Here is a 13,368-nt window from a genome sequence, read left to right as displayed (position 1 = left end):
GTTGATTCAACGTTGGGTTAACGTCAGTCAATCGCGCCAGAAAAATCTCATTGTCAAAATTGAACGGTATAGATATATTTGATGAGCAGATCGGACAAGAAGCAGTGCTGCAGTATTATAAACGATTGGATAATAAGTGGCTAATCCAGAACTTTTTATAATACTTATAAGGGGGTTCACTGACTGCCATAAGCATGAGGGGGCTTCCTCCTGTCATGCTTCCATGATCCCTATATAATCAATCATTTTTTTTCCACGAAAAAGGGGGTAGACCGGATTGCATTGTTTATGCATGGAAAGGAGTTTTGGGCAAGAACAAGTGGTCATGAGACATCACCAATAACAAATCGGCTTTTTCAAATTAATTTTTTTTGTGTTTATTTTTTAAGTATCTTTGAAAAAAACCAATTCTAACCAATTATTTAGTAATTTGGGTTTGATGATTCTCTATATTTTGGGAGATCTCAAAACCTGTTCATGCTATCTTAATTATATGTATATCTGTATAAATATGATATATTCTTAGTTTATATTTTAAAATCAAATCGATTTGTTTAGTTGCTTTCTTTTATTCAAATAAATAGGAGAAATTTTTTGGTATATTTATTTTAATTATTTTTATAAACTTAAAATATCATCGATGTACAATGTAATCATAATAATTGAGAAGTTTTTAAATTTTCGCAGTTTTTCAAGTTTAGTTCCGAATATTTTCTTTCGGATGCGCTCGCAAGCACGCGCACCTCTTTTCAACATCCGTTTAGAACATTTTGAAAATCATCCTCGAGAAATTATCGCACCAGACTGATGAACAAATAGTGAACAACTGCGTCTAAGGAATATAAAGACGAGAGAAGACTTTTCTGTATAAACCTCTTGATATTAGCGTAAGTATATTTTACAGTTAAATTAACGAAGAATCATAATATATACAAACACATTCAAATGATCAAATTATAGTAGTTATCTGCATGTTTACGTGCACAGAAATTATGACAAGGTCTTATCTTACTGAATCTGATTCAGTTTCGTTTCAAAACAGTTAAATGATTTGATTGTATATAACCTCTAATTAGCGAACTAAAATAAAACATATCTAGCCATGTACAGAATCAGTAATATCAGAAAGGGGGGGGGGGGGGGGGGGGGGTGCCATCGAATACTAGCCAATTCGTTCCAATACAACTCGATAGGGTGTGTCTGATACACATAGAAATGGTCTGCTCTTAAACACTGTTTAGATTTTTTCGTAAAATATCACTCATCTTTCATAATTTCGTCTGTATATGAACATTATGCTTATTGCAAAACACAGATCTGGTTAGAATTCATGCTTTGTCTTGTTATTGATGCAAGCTGGAACAATTGTTTCAAAAGAACATGTTGTGTTCTATGATTTAAAATAATTGTTTTATTATTGGTAGAATTTGATAACATTTCCGGCTTTTAAATTTAAGTACACAACTTTTATTATGTAATTCAAATTTATGTTTCTTTCTCTTCCATGCTTTCAGATGCTGTTCTATTCTGCCACAAAGAGACACCAGAATCCAAAATACCTGAGCAGTGTGCAAGTTAGATATGTAAAGTGTGCCCCACAGAGAGCAGAAGGAGTTGCTAGGCCAAAAGAATAAATCTTTAAAACAAAATAAATTTTTCATTTTAAAAACCTTTTTTTTTGTTAATTTCTATAGTTAATTTAGTGCCAGTAAAAAAAGGGCAGTGAAATTTAGAAATACATTATTAGGTGTTACCGGTATGCAACTTTTTGTTAGGTTTACTCAATTGTATCGGGTGTATAGATAATGATTGAATGAGTAAACAGCTTGGTGATGGTATGGTTTGTTCCAAAAGCCTTCAAGATAAATGTAAAAAAAAAGCACATACGGTATACCCTCAAAAAGTCAAATTTCAGTTCAACAAGATATCAATAAAAAATTAATAAAAAAAGACAAAAAAAAAAAAGAACTAAATATCGGATAACAAAAACTTAAAATGAAATCAGGTTTTTTTTTTTAAATGGTCCTGCTATGTATTCACATAAAACAAAGGAGGCATTTTGTGTAACTGTGTCAAATTTGCTGAATTTACATGATTTTGTATAAGTTGGAAAACTTGATCAACCAGAATCAAACCAGTGTGCTGTAGTGAGTTTTTACATATTTTGTTTTGAGAAATTGATGTGCTAGAAGAGAAAGCTTTGTTAATATTGAGATATTTGGTTTCAAATAAAATCTTGATATTGTAACCGTCTCTCCTCTTTGGTTTTGATTGTTATTGTCTACTATTCTCTTTTGGAGTTGTCTCTTGTTGATAAAAGAACTGTTGATGGATATTCTAACTTGAAATAAAACTTGAAAGAGGCTTTTTTATTTCATAATTCAGGTATCTTGTTATTGTATTTGAACAAGTGCCAATAAGGATCAATTTACATCCAAGAACCATCACTTCAACTAACCTACAATTGACCTGACTTCAACCTAACTCGACCTGATTTCAACCTAACTAAGACCTGATTTCAACCTCACTGGACCCGATTTCAACATGTTATCAACGTCAATACAACGTTGAAACTGCAACGTTGATTCAACGTCAGAATTTCAACGTCATTACAACTTTCAAAACTAACCCAAGTTTCAACGTTGTAACAACGTTGAAGACTGACATTGGATCAACGTTGATACAACGTTTTGTGCCTGCTGGGTTGTTTTTCTTTAATTGTTTAACATTTCTTACCGATATAACATGTTACTTTTATTATTCTTCCCTTAGTTTATTTATTTTGTATTCAAAATTATTTATTTTGTTAAAATATTTCCTTTCTCTATTGGTACTGTACAGGTATACCTAACAACAAAATTATTTTCATTTACCTGTGTTTAAACTTATTGCAAATGGATGGTATTTTTGTTCGAGCATATTGTTTTTCTTTAATTGTTTATCATTTCTTACCGATATAACATGTTACTTTTATTATTCTTCCCTTAGTTTATTTATTTTGTATTTACATTGTGTCATAGGTCAAATTTATTTGTTCAGTGTATGTTCAATGGTGTTTATATGTCCTTTGATTGAGTTAAGCTATTTCAGTTGATATTTTATAGTGTGTCACTCTATGTTGTGATGTTACACTATTGTTTCAGAAAAAGGGTGAAGGTTTGGTACCATTAAAACGTTTAAACCCGCTGCATTTGTTTGCACCTGTCCTAAGTCAGGTATCTGATGTTCAGTAGTTGTCGTTTGTTGATGTGGTTCATAAGTGTTTCTCGTTTCTCGTTTTTTATATAGATTAGACCGTTGGTTTTCCCGTTTGAATGGTTTTACACTAGTAATTTTTGGGGGCCCTTTATAGCTTACTGTTCGGTGTGAGCCAAGGATCCGTGTTGAAGACCGTACTGTGACCTATAATGGTTTACTTTTATAAATTTTGACTTGGATGGAGAGTTGTCTCATTGGCACTCATACCACATCTTCTTATATCTATTTGTGCCCAATTTATTTGAAATATCAACGTAAGATCTCTTCTGTATAGTCTTCATTCAAAACAAAATATATATAAAAAAGACAAGTATATTTGAAGAGCAATCTTATAGGCACAACTATATTAAATAAAGGCAACAGTAGTATACCGCTGTTCGAAACTCATAAATCGATAAAGATAAAAACAAATCCGGGTTACAAACTAAAACTGAGGGAAACGCATCAAATATAAGAGGAGAACAACGACACAACAAAAACACAACATTAAAATGTAACACACACAGAAACGAACTATAATACAACAATGGCCATTTTCCTGACTTGGTACAGGACATTTTAAGAAAAAAATGGTGGGTTGAATCTGGTTTTGTGGCATGCCAAACCTCCCGCTTTTATGACAACGTCAAACACAACACCAAAACAACAACATCACATGACAGGACCACAATACAAATAAATGGGAGAACATATAGGACAAAGAAACACACGAATAATAGCTAACAAAAGGTACTAGGCTTAAAATTCAATACGCCAGACGTGCGTCCCGTCCACACAAGACCAACCAGTGACGCTCAGATGAAAAAAATTTAAAAGCCAAAACAAGTACATGTATAGCCTTTTCATGTTCAAAGCCAGAGCTAGTTCTAAATCTATAAAAACTGGCTTAAGACCGGCAGATTATATCAAAACTTATGTTCAAAAACTTCTTATTATATTTGAATCTAAAACCTAAATTAAGTTTTTTAACAGGAGTTATCATGAGTAATGGACAAGAATGGGTGGATCTTCTAAGATTCACTATGGTCGCCCTCAAAGACTTTGGAGTTGGTAACAAATCTTTAGAAGAGAAAGTACAGGAAGAAGCACGATTTCTAGTAGAACTGTTTTCAAAGGAAAATGAAAAACCTTTTGATGTCAGCAAAGTCTTTTCAAAGGCAACGTCGAATATAATATCAAGTATAATTTTTGGATCAAGGTACGTATAAATAGAATGTCTTTCGGTTCTCTGCTTGCAGCTACAGTTATTGAAAGTCCGAATTGTTTTTCCGATTAATCATTTAATGACTATAAAAAAAAACTAGATCTCGCTTGAGTGTCAAAATCCGCTTAATGCAAAAAAAAAAAAAAAAACAAACGAAAAACCAAACAAAATATTTTCCTTACCGGTAGTGCAAGTATTTAATATAAAAATTTGCTCATAAACAGAAGGCAGAATTGTCTTTGCAAACCACAGTGAAACATGATACCTTATTTTATACACACAAAGCGTATTGCTGCAGTAACTTACAACAATGCCTGACAAGTAAGCATGCAGAGACAAAGTTTTAAAATGTCGAAGATGTATGACTATAAAAGGTAACCAGGAACTGTTCACCTTTTCGTAGTACAGAAGATGAAAACGGTGCTTGAACGTTTGTTTATGAGGAAGGTAGAGTCTTAAAGCAATACAATTTGCATAATGACCTCTCCTTTAGCTCACCTGACCCAAAGGGCATGTGTGAGCTGTTGCTTTCGCTTGCGTGCATCGTCTGTCGTCGCCTGGTATTTTTTACAGAAATCTTCTCTAAAATTACAAGGCCAGTTGCAACCAAATGTGGATTCAATCATCGTTAAAATACTTATCTTAAACATTATGAATCCGATGAACCCGCCGACTTTACAACATAGCCGCTATGGTTAAAAATAGAAAATAATGATAAATTGCAAGCTTGAAAACCGTTATATATTGAAAATATACAGCCGAGAAACTTTGATTATCAAAATCGATCGGCAAGACAATACATGTATCTACAAAAACGTCAAGTTTTCCTAATTTATAACAAGGCGATACATAAGGAGTAATAGTAGTGTCCATACATGACGATTTAAACCACTTATTTGCGTTACTACTATTATTATGTATAAGTAATATATAGAGGAGTTTTCAAGCTAAAAAGATAACTTTGATCATTCCTACAATTAAATCAATATTTCCGAAATCGTAAGATGACTTCTTTTTACGAGATGTTGCCCTTAAAAGACGATGGTTATCCATTTATAGGGCTTTAAGATATTTGGCTATCTTCTAAGTGTTTATACACAGAGATAACTTGTACAATTTACATTCTTTAGATTCACACTTTAAGTATTATAATGACGGTGCATACATGTTATTAAATGAAGCACCAAAATTAATAAAGATGTAGATACAAACAGTTATAGGGCGAGGAACTTCCGTAAATAACTGACAGAGTTCAAAATGTAGAACGTCCTAGAAAATATGTTGAATACATATAACATGTATCACACATCAACAAGAGTCAATGTATGTTCGAAATGTGTGACGACATTAAATGTATATACACACAAATGTACAGACAAATCTCAAATAACCAGCTAGACAATCCCTCATTTTAGTCATTATGGTAGAAATCGTCTAACGAATCTTAAAAAGGAATTAGTGCCTTTATTGTCGGCCTTTAACATTTTTAGTGCTCTAATCTTTTATCCTTAAAACTATAATAATGGATAGAAACAAACAACAAGAAGCAAAAATGATCAAAATGACAAGTTGAAATTATAATAGGTAAAGAGAAATTGTAAACACCAAATATTATAAGCTAAATTTTATTGTTTTGGCAAACAAAAGTTCACGTAAAGAGGAATTAATTGCATCACCGTTTGGAATGATATCCGCTTTAACACATTTGTAATTTGCATCTTCCAAGGTGACAGCTGTAAGTTTTCCAGACAGTAAACTGTACAAGGAACTGCGTACACGTAAGTGAAGCTTTACTTTTATTTACCCGACTATAATTTGTACATATCACCGTTTCTAAAATGACCGACTTCCTTGATCGTATACAAAAGCAAATTATTCAATAAATATATATAATCATTTTTACCTTCTCGCTTCAGATTTGACTTTAACAATCCAGATTTTAACAGCCTACTAGGAAATATAGATTATCTTTTCAAAACCAATAGGACATCCGGAAACTTCTTCCCTTTGCCTGCTTTTCTTAATCCATTTGATAAGGTAAGACAATAGTATAACTTTTTAGGATACCTATATTATTGTCACTGACAGAATATTTCTTCACAACTTTAATTGATCAGATAAGTTGTGTATAGAAATAAATTATGTTAAAGATAATGCATATTTAAGGTTTTTCTTGTCGATGGTTCAAAATGAATTTCTTTGGGCAATCCCGACATCCCAAGGTGTGTTATATGACAAAAAAAAAAACCTTTCAAATGAGCCTCACCAGACTAATATACTGTCAAAAAACTAATATTTCTACAATAATTTGCAGGAAATTGTATCCCATTTTACCGATCTCATTTAAGTGGGATATTCTTTTCTTATGTGTTTAGGTAAATCAACGCCCAACATCTCAATAAAACTCGCTTATATAGATGTAAACGTTAGTAATCACTGTCCAGTTAAATAAAACTCACCTATAAAGATATAAACGTTAGTAATCACTGTCCAATTAAATTAAAGTAATATTGTAATTGCATGAAGACAGAACCAAAAAATTGCTTCAGTATATGAAAAATATAAGTCACTGGGTAAATAATTCATTATATTAACTTTAATAAAAGAGCTGCGCCATGAGCGATTGATGCGCCCGTCGCTTTTTCAACGAATGAAGTTCCATAACCCCTCAATAGATATAAACACGTCACCAAAGTTTTATGAAAATATGTTAAAGCGTTTTTGAGTTATTGACCTACATTTTGACGATGGACGGACGAACAGACGGATAACGGTATACATAATACGTCCCGTAAACGGGCGTATAAAAAGGGGGTGCTATGTTCTTTTCCTGTTTTCTTTTTGGCCTTTTTAACTTTTTGATTCGGGCGTCACTGATCAGTGAAACGCGCGTCTGGCGTACACAATTTTAATCCTGGTATCTAAGATGAGTTTATTTATGACATTGTTACCGCGAAAAAGCAAATAATTTTTCCAACGATTAAAAAGTAGCTAATTCAGAATAACTGTTTTCTCTCTTTTACCTTTTTCTTAAAAAAAATGTGAATTAGAATAGAATAATATATGACTATATCACATAATTTCACTTTATTGAATCGATTAATTAATAAAACTTCACATTATTTGTGGCAAAAGTTAAATCGTGATAAAGACGTTTTCCTATACTAGAATTTTAACTAATAAATGGTGGAAACTAGGATTGTGTTTGCCTAAAGCCTTTAAAGAATATTTCAGATGAAAAATTGCACAGAATACCCCCATAATTACCAACAGCGTACGAATACTATCAATGATATACATGATCTAAGAAACTGAAGTTTGCATTTTAATCGGGGTAAATCATGACCTTACAAAGCAAACACATTTCATTGAAACTTGGTATAGTCTTGGTTGTTTCTTCAAGAGAATGACCTATCGTTCTGAAAGGAAATAACTTCATTTAGGTATATAATTGGCTCTATGGACCTAGGTAGATTTTCATCTTATCCCAGAAAAACATATATAGCCACATACGTATATAAAAATGACGTATGATATGATCATAAAAATATTTAATCTTGTAGTATTACAAAGTTTGACATTTGACAGACAAATATGATTGTAAAGAATCGGAGAGCAATTCAAGATTATATTCGTTCCAGAATAGATGACGAGCGACGGTCGTTTGATCCAAACAATGTTCGACACTTCTTGGATCTTTACCTTCAACAGGAAGGCAAATCTAACAGCAAAATATCAGGTAAGTTTGTATTTGTTTCAACATATCACCAAATCCGTATGAACAGAGCATTGATTTATTTCTCCGTTACAAGTTATGCTATCATAATTTTTGCAGTCTTTATTATCAAGTCGTTGTAGATGTTAACAGTATTTATTTTGGCCTATGCAATTTGTGGATGGCCACATTCACCACAAGCATATGATATCCCGTCCTTTGGTAAAGTTCAAATATCCATTTTCAGAATTTGTTTTGAACACAATTAGCGTTCTTTGCTTTGTCATATACCATATACTTTTGCATAAATTTATGAACTTAGCGCATGCATGTACTAAACTAAACACTAAAACAGATATGATGATGACTCAAGTTTCAAGTTTTTCAATCTTAAACTAACTATTTCAAAATTTCGACTGACGGCACGTCATTCATCTTCACGAATGCACATAGTATCCAATCCTGAAAGTGGAAAAATGCAGCAATTACCGGGCATGATCGATAACCCCGGATTACAATGCTATGCGTGAATGTAAACAGTAATTGTCTTTTGATATGGTAAAGAGTCATTTCAACCGATCCAAGTTGACCATTTACCATATGAGAGAACACGTATTTTTGCATTGATATTAATTTTTTTAACAATGGAAGTAACCCAAAGCTTCGGCGCCTGCGTTTGAGTCTTGAAAACACACGGATCAAAAATAGAAATATCTGTTTCCGATAGCAAACCAAGACTTCGCCGCCGGCGTTCGAGACTTTAGAACATGTAGAACGAAAATAAAAAGTAAAGATGAATTAGATTGTAGCTACCTAGCTTTCAACTCTCTCAGTCAAAATTGACCTTAGAAGATTCTGTTTATGTCCCTTTTGATCATATAACTCCTCAAGTACTCAGGTTTGTATACATACATCCATGGCGTTCAAATTTTTGGGTTTGAGCGATTCTAATGAAAGTAAGTCCTAAAAATAGTGCATATGAATGCATCAAAATCATAAAGGTTTGTGGGTGATTTAACAGCTTAGTTATCATTGATTTGGTACTTACACGATTCATAACATTCTTTTAATAAATTCCCTGATGATCAATTTAGAAATTATTAAGAAACTAAGGTTCCAACTCCCTTATGCGAGGTTGACCTTAGGTTCCTCAAAGCGTCTTTGTGCATCTATATCTGCAACGACTGTAAACAAGAAGATGTTTGTAAAAATTTCATTTAGAAATACAAGTATTTCTATTGAACTACTAATAGTGTAGTATAGGAGCTCTTAGATTACAGCCTTGTCTTACTACAGTGTTAACAATGTAACGTTTACCTCTTCTTTTGAAGTTACTATAAATGTATTGTATGTATCGGATCATGAAGCCTTATTGGTGTAGCCTCTTGATCTATCTTTTACAATTTACATTATCAAAAATTGATTGAATGTTTTACCAGCTCACCGCCATTTAAATTATAGTTTTCTTCAGTTTCCTAAAACATTGCTTTATTTGTTATCAGTTTTTAATCAGTAGAAATATTATACTATTAAAACGACACCTTTTTGGTTTCAGAAAACCATCTGCTCCTGACTTTAGCCGATCTGTACATAGCTGGCACCGATACAGCATCTGTTACATTACAGTGGAGTATGCTTTACATGATAAAATACCCTGATGTACAGAAAAAATGCAGAGATGAAATTTTGGAGGTATTGTATCTTTAAACTTTGACACAATATACAAAAGACTATAATTCGAAGATGGTAATAAATCAGGAGAAAAGCATACACATTTCTTTTTTAATGAATTTCATATGTGATCACTAACTTCACTCTCAGACAAGCTGACAGCGAAGCATAAATACACTGTAATCGTATGAACTGAGGAAGTATGACGAGCACCATGGTTTTGCAAACTGCATGCTAAAGAATAAAAGTAAAAGTCTTTAATTCATTCAACTATTTCAATTAAATTGCTTAAAAATTAGGAGGATACAACAATGTCTTTGTCAAAAAATATCACAATTGGTCCAATTTTCCACGAAATTTCAATTTTTCGAAAAGAGATTCGTGAAATTAGATATAAGCAAGCATCTAAGCGTTGGACTGTTATTTATTAAATTGATCAATTCTTTTTACTCTTGAATTTCTAGGGTTTCAAAAAGTGTCCGTACCAGTTCTTCTAATTTGTAGAGACGAGGGTTGTAATTAGTTGAAAGTAATTTGTAAAAGCCTAAACAAAACTAAAATGCGATCTGCTAGTATTCATTTCTTAATTCTATTTTTATTAACTTACAATGTATCAAAGTATACATTAATTTGCCTACATGATATTAAAAGTTTCTTCGCCTTGATTAAAGTCATAACTAAGTCTACTACTACTCACTGCTTATTTTTATATGTATATCAATTCAATTTCACCTATTTTGTCTTATCATCAAATTTCAACATGTGCAACGCGACAGGTATCAGTTGTGAAACATGTATTAACCATATTTTTGTTGTATTACTCTGACCGAATTTATTGACAACTGTTTGTCTTTTCGGTTTGCCTTTATTATCATGATTTGTGTGTCCATCAATTTATACATTTCTGGTTAAATGTAGATGTGTATGTATGTTCCTATTTTATCGATAGCTTAAATTGAGATTGACAATGAAGTTTGCCTCCATGACATTCTTTTTAAAGTTATAATTTTTTTTTCTCTAACTTCAGGTAATTGGTGGAGATAGAAACCCAGTGGTCAAAGATAAAGATTACTTACATTATGTAATGGCCACATTACACGAAGTACAGAGAATAGCAACTATAGGTATGTAATACTCAACTCTATTGTCGAAAATTGAAATGGAACGTAAACGAATCTTTTTTCCAGGTTTTTGTTTTGTCGTTGTAACTCTTCTAAAATCTTGTTTAATATCTGCCCATCTTGGTAAATAAACAATCAAAAAGAGCATTTTTTCTTGCTTTTAACTCATGGTATTCCTAGAAGTATGAAGGAGGTAAGATAATAAGGCATACACGCAGAAGCAGTTAATCTCGAAGATTTTGAGATCGGCACAACATAAATATTAAAATGCATTTATATGGAGTCAATTCATTCCATGTTTTTGATAGCTGATGTGGAACTTTTAAAAACATTGAATTCGTCTTTTACGTATTAATTTTCTTCTGATTAAAATAAAATTAAGAAAATAGAAAAGAATGTTTGTATTTCACCTTGAAATATGCATTGGTATAAATAAGGTTTAAAAGCAACAAACATATTTAACAAAATACACAAATAAACATTAATTTCTTTTGATGTCGTAGGGTTGCTGTCTCATTTGCGAATATTCCACATCTTTATCATATTTAGTATAAGAAACATTCCTTCAATATTCCACCACCCATTGCTGTACCACACCTTGCAGCTGAAGACATTGAAATCGATGGGATGACAATTCCAAAAAATGCTGTAATATATCCTAGCTTGATGTCAGTACATCGTGATCCATCATTATGGGAGGAACCGGACGTATTCCGACCAGAATTTTTTTTTTAATGACAAATTTGTCAAAAAAGAAGGATTTTCAGCCTTTTCAATGGGTAAGTTCGTCTACTCTATTTATTATGTTCTACATAAAATCTATATGAGTATTTTAACATACAACCGAAAGACCAAATTTAATTTCAAATAATGAAACTTATTTGTTTTGTTTTCGATGCTCTTCATAATTGATTCTGCCTTCTAATCGTTTTGATTTGAATGGCATTGAAGAGTCTGATGTATCATTTTGTTTTGATTTGAATGGCATTGAAGAGTCTGATGTATAATTTTGTTTTGATTTGAATGGCATTGAAGAGTCTGATGTATAATTTTGTTTTGATTTGAATGGCATTGAAGAGTCTGATGTATAATTTTGTTTTGATTTGAATGGCATTGAAAAGTCTGATGTATAATTTTGTTTTGATTTGAATGGCATTGAAGATTCTGATGTATCATTTTGTTTTGATTTGAATGGCATTGAAGAGTCTGATGTATCATTTTGTTTTGATTTGAATGGCATTGAAGAGTCTGATGTATCATTTTGTTTTGATTTAAAAGGCATTGAAGAGTCTGATGTATCATTTTGTTTTGATTTGAATGGCATTGAAGAGTCTGATGTATCATTTTGTTTTGATTTGAATGGCATTGAAGAGTCTAATGTATCATTTTGTTTTGATTTGAATGGCATTGAAGAGTCTGATGTATCATTTTTTAAAGTTTAGAAAGAAAAAAAGCTGAACAAAGTTCAATGTCTTCCCTCATAAATTTACGAGGATATTGACTGAGATTGTATGTACTCGTAACAAATCTTTGGAATTCTTTAGTATCCACATCTGAATTTCACAGTAACTCTGATGCCAGGTTTTGATTGTTGCTGGTTAAGGTCAAGTTACAGTAAATGAGCTTTATCACAGATTTTGGTAAATTTTGCAATGTACATCTTTGGCTTGATGAACTATAACTGAAAATCGAAAAAAAAAATGCATATATCTCTTTTATTATTTGAAATATTACTGATTGAATTCTTTCAAAATAGGAGAATATTTGTACAGAAAGGTCATGAAATCGGCAAAATGTTTTTAAATTTGATCTAAAGACAAATTTAAGAACGTTTTTCGCTTATTTTATGTGCTTTCTATACAAATATTCTCCTATTTTGAAAGAATTCTATATTTAGCAATATTTCAGACACTAAAAGAGTTAATATATTATTTTTTAAGATTTTCAGTAATACTTCATTAAGAAAAATTTGTATGCAAAATTTTACCAAAATCTGTGACATAGCCCATTTACTGTTCCTTGACCTTAAATAAAATTGAGAATGGAAATGGGGAATATGCCAAAGAGACAACAACCCGACCAAAGAGCAGATAACAGCCGAAGGCCACCAATGGGTCTTAAATAGAATTTAATGGTTTAGAAAAAATGATCCTGAAATAATTATTTACTCATACGGATCAAAATAAGATTTAATTTATATTTTTTGTATTTCAGGTCCGAGAATTTGTTTAGGAAAGCAATAAGCTGAATCAGAACTTTTATTGTTATTCGTATCCATATTACAACGATTTGATCTGTCTAAAGCAGATGAAACGGATGAGTTACCAACAGTTGGTACAATGACTGGGATAACACAGCAGCCAAAGGACTTTCAAATGTGCTTTTTACCAAGACATTAA

At 31.9% G+C, this 13,368-nt stretch overlaps 1 protein-coding gene and 1 long non-coding RNA gene across 2 annotated transcripts in view; both read left to right on the top strand.

Annotated features, from left to right (window-relative positions):
- The window catches only part of LOC127726112 (cytochrome P450 2B4-like), a gene marked incomplete at its 5' end in the record, with an annotated part of 104,037 nt that extends 90,669 nt beyond the window's left edge, over window positions 1-13,368 (top strand). Inside the window, 5 exons of the mRNA XM_052233434.1 lie at window positions 6,379-6,499; window positions 8,051-8,201; window positions 9,733-9,869; window positions 10,876-10,972; window positions 13,274-13,368. Of these exons, the coding sequence (XP_052089394.1) occupies window positions 6,379-6,499; window positions 8,051-8,201; window positions 9,733-9,869; window positions 10,876-10,972; window positions 13,274-13,368 (601 nt within the window). The remainder of the gene's footprint in view (window positions 1-6,378; window positions 6,500-8,050; window positions 8,202-9,732; window positions 9,870-10,875; window positions 10,973-13,273) is intronic.
- LOC127726070 (uncharacterized) lies at window positions 735-1,672 on the top strand. Its single transcript, XR_007993313.1, has 2 exons — window positions 735-887; window positions 1,515-1,672. It is a non-coding gene; the product is annotated as an uncharacterized LOC127726070 (long non-coding RNA).

Source organism: Mytilus californianus, unplaced genomic scaffold, assembly GCF_021869535.1.
Source record: "Mytilus californianus isolate M0D057914Y unplaced genomic scaffold, xbMytCali1.0.p SCAF_16, whole genome shotgun sequence".
Taxonomy (NCBI): Eukaryota; Metazoa; Mollusca; class Bivalvia; order Mytilida; family Mytilidae; genus Mytilus; species Mytilus californianus.
The sequence above is the reverse complement of the archived record's forward strand: the minus strand, read 5'-3'. Positions and strand labels throughout refer to the sequence as shown.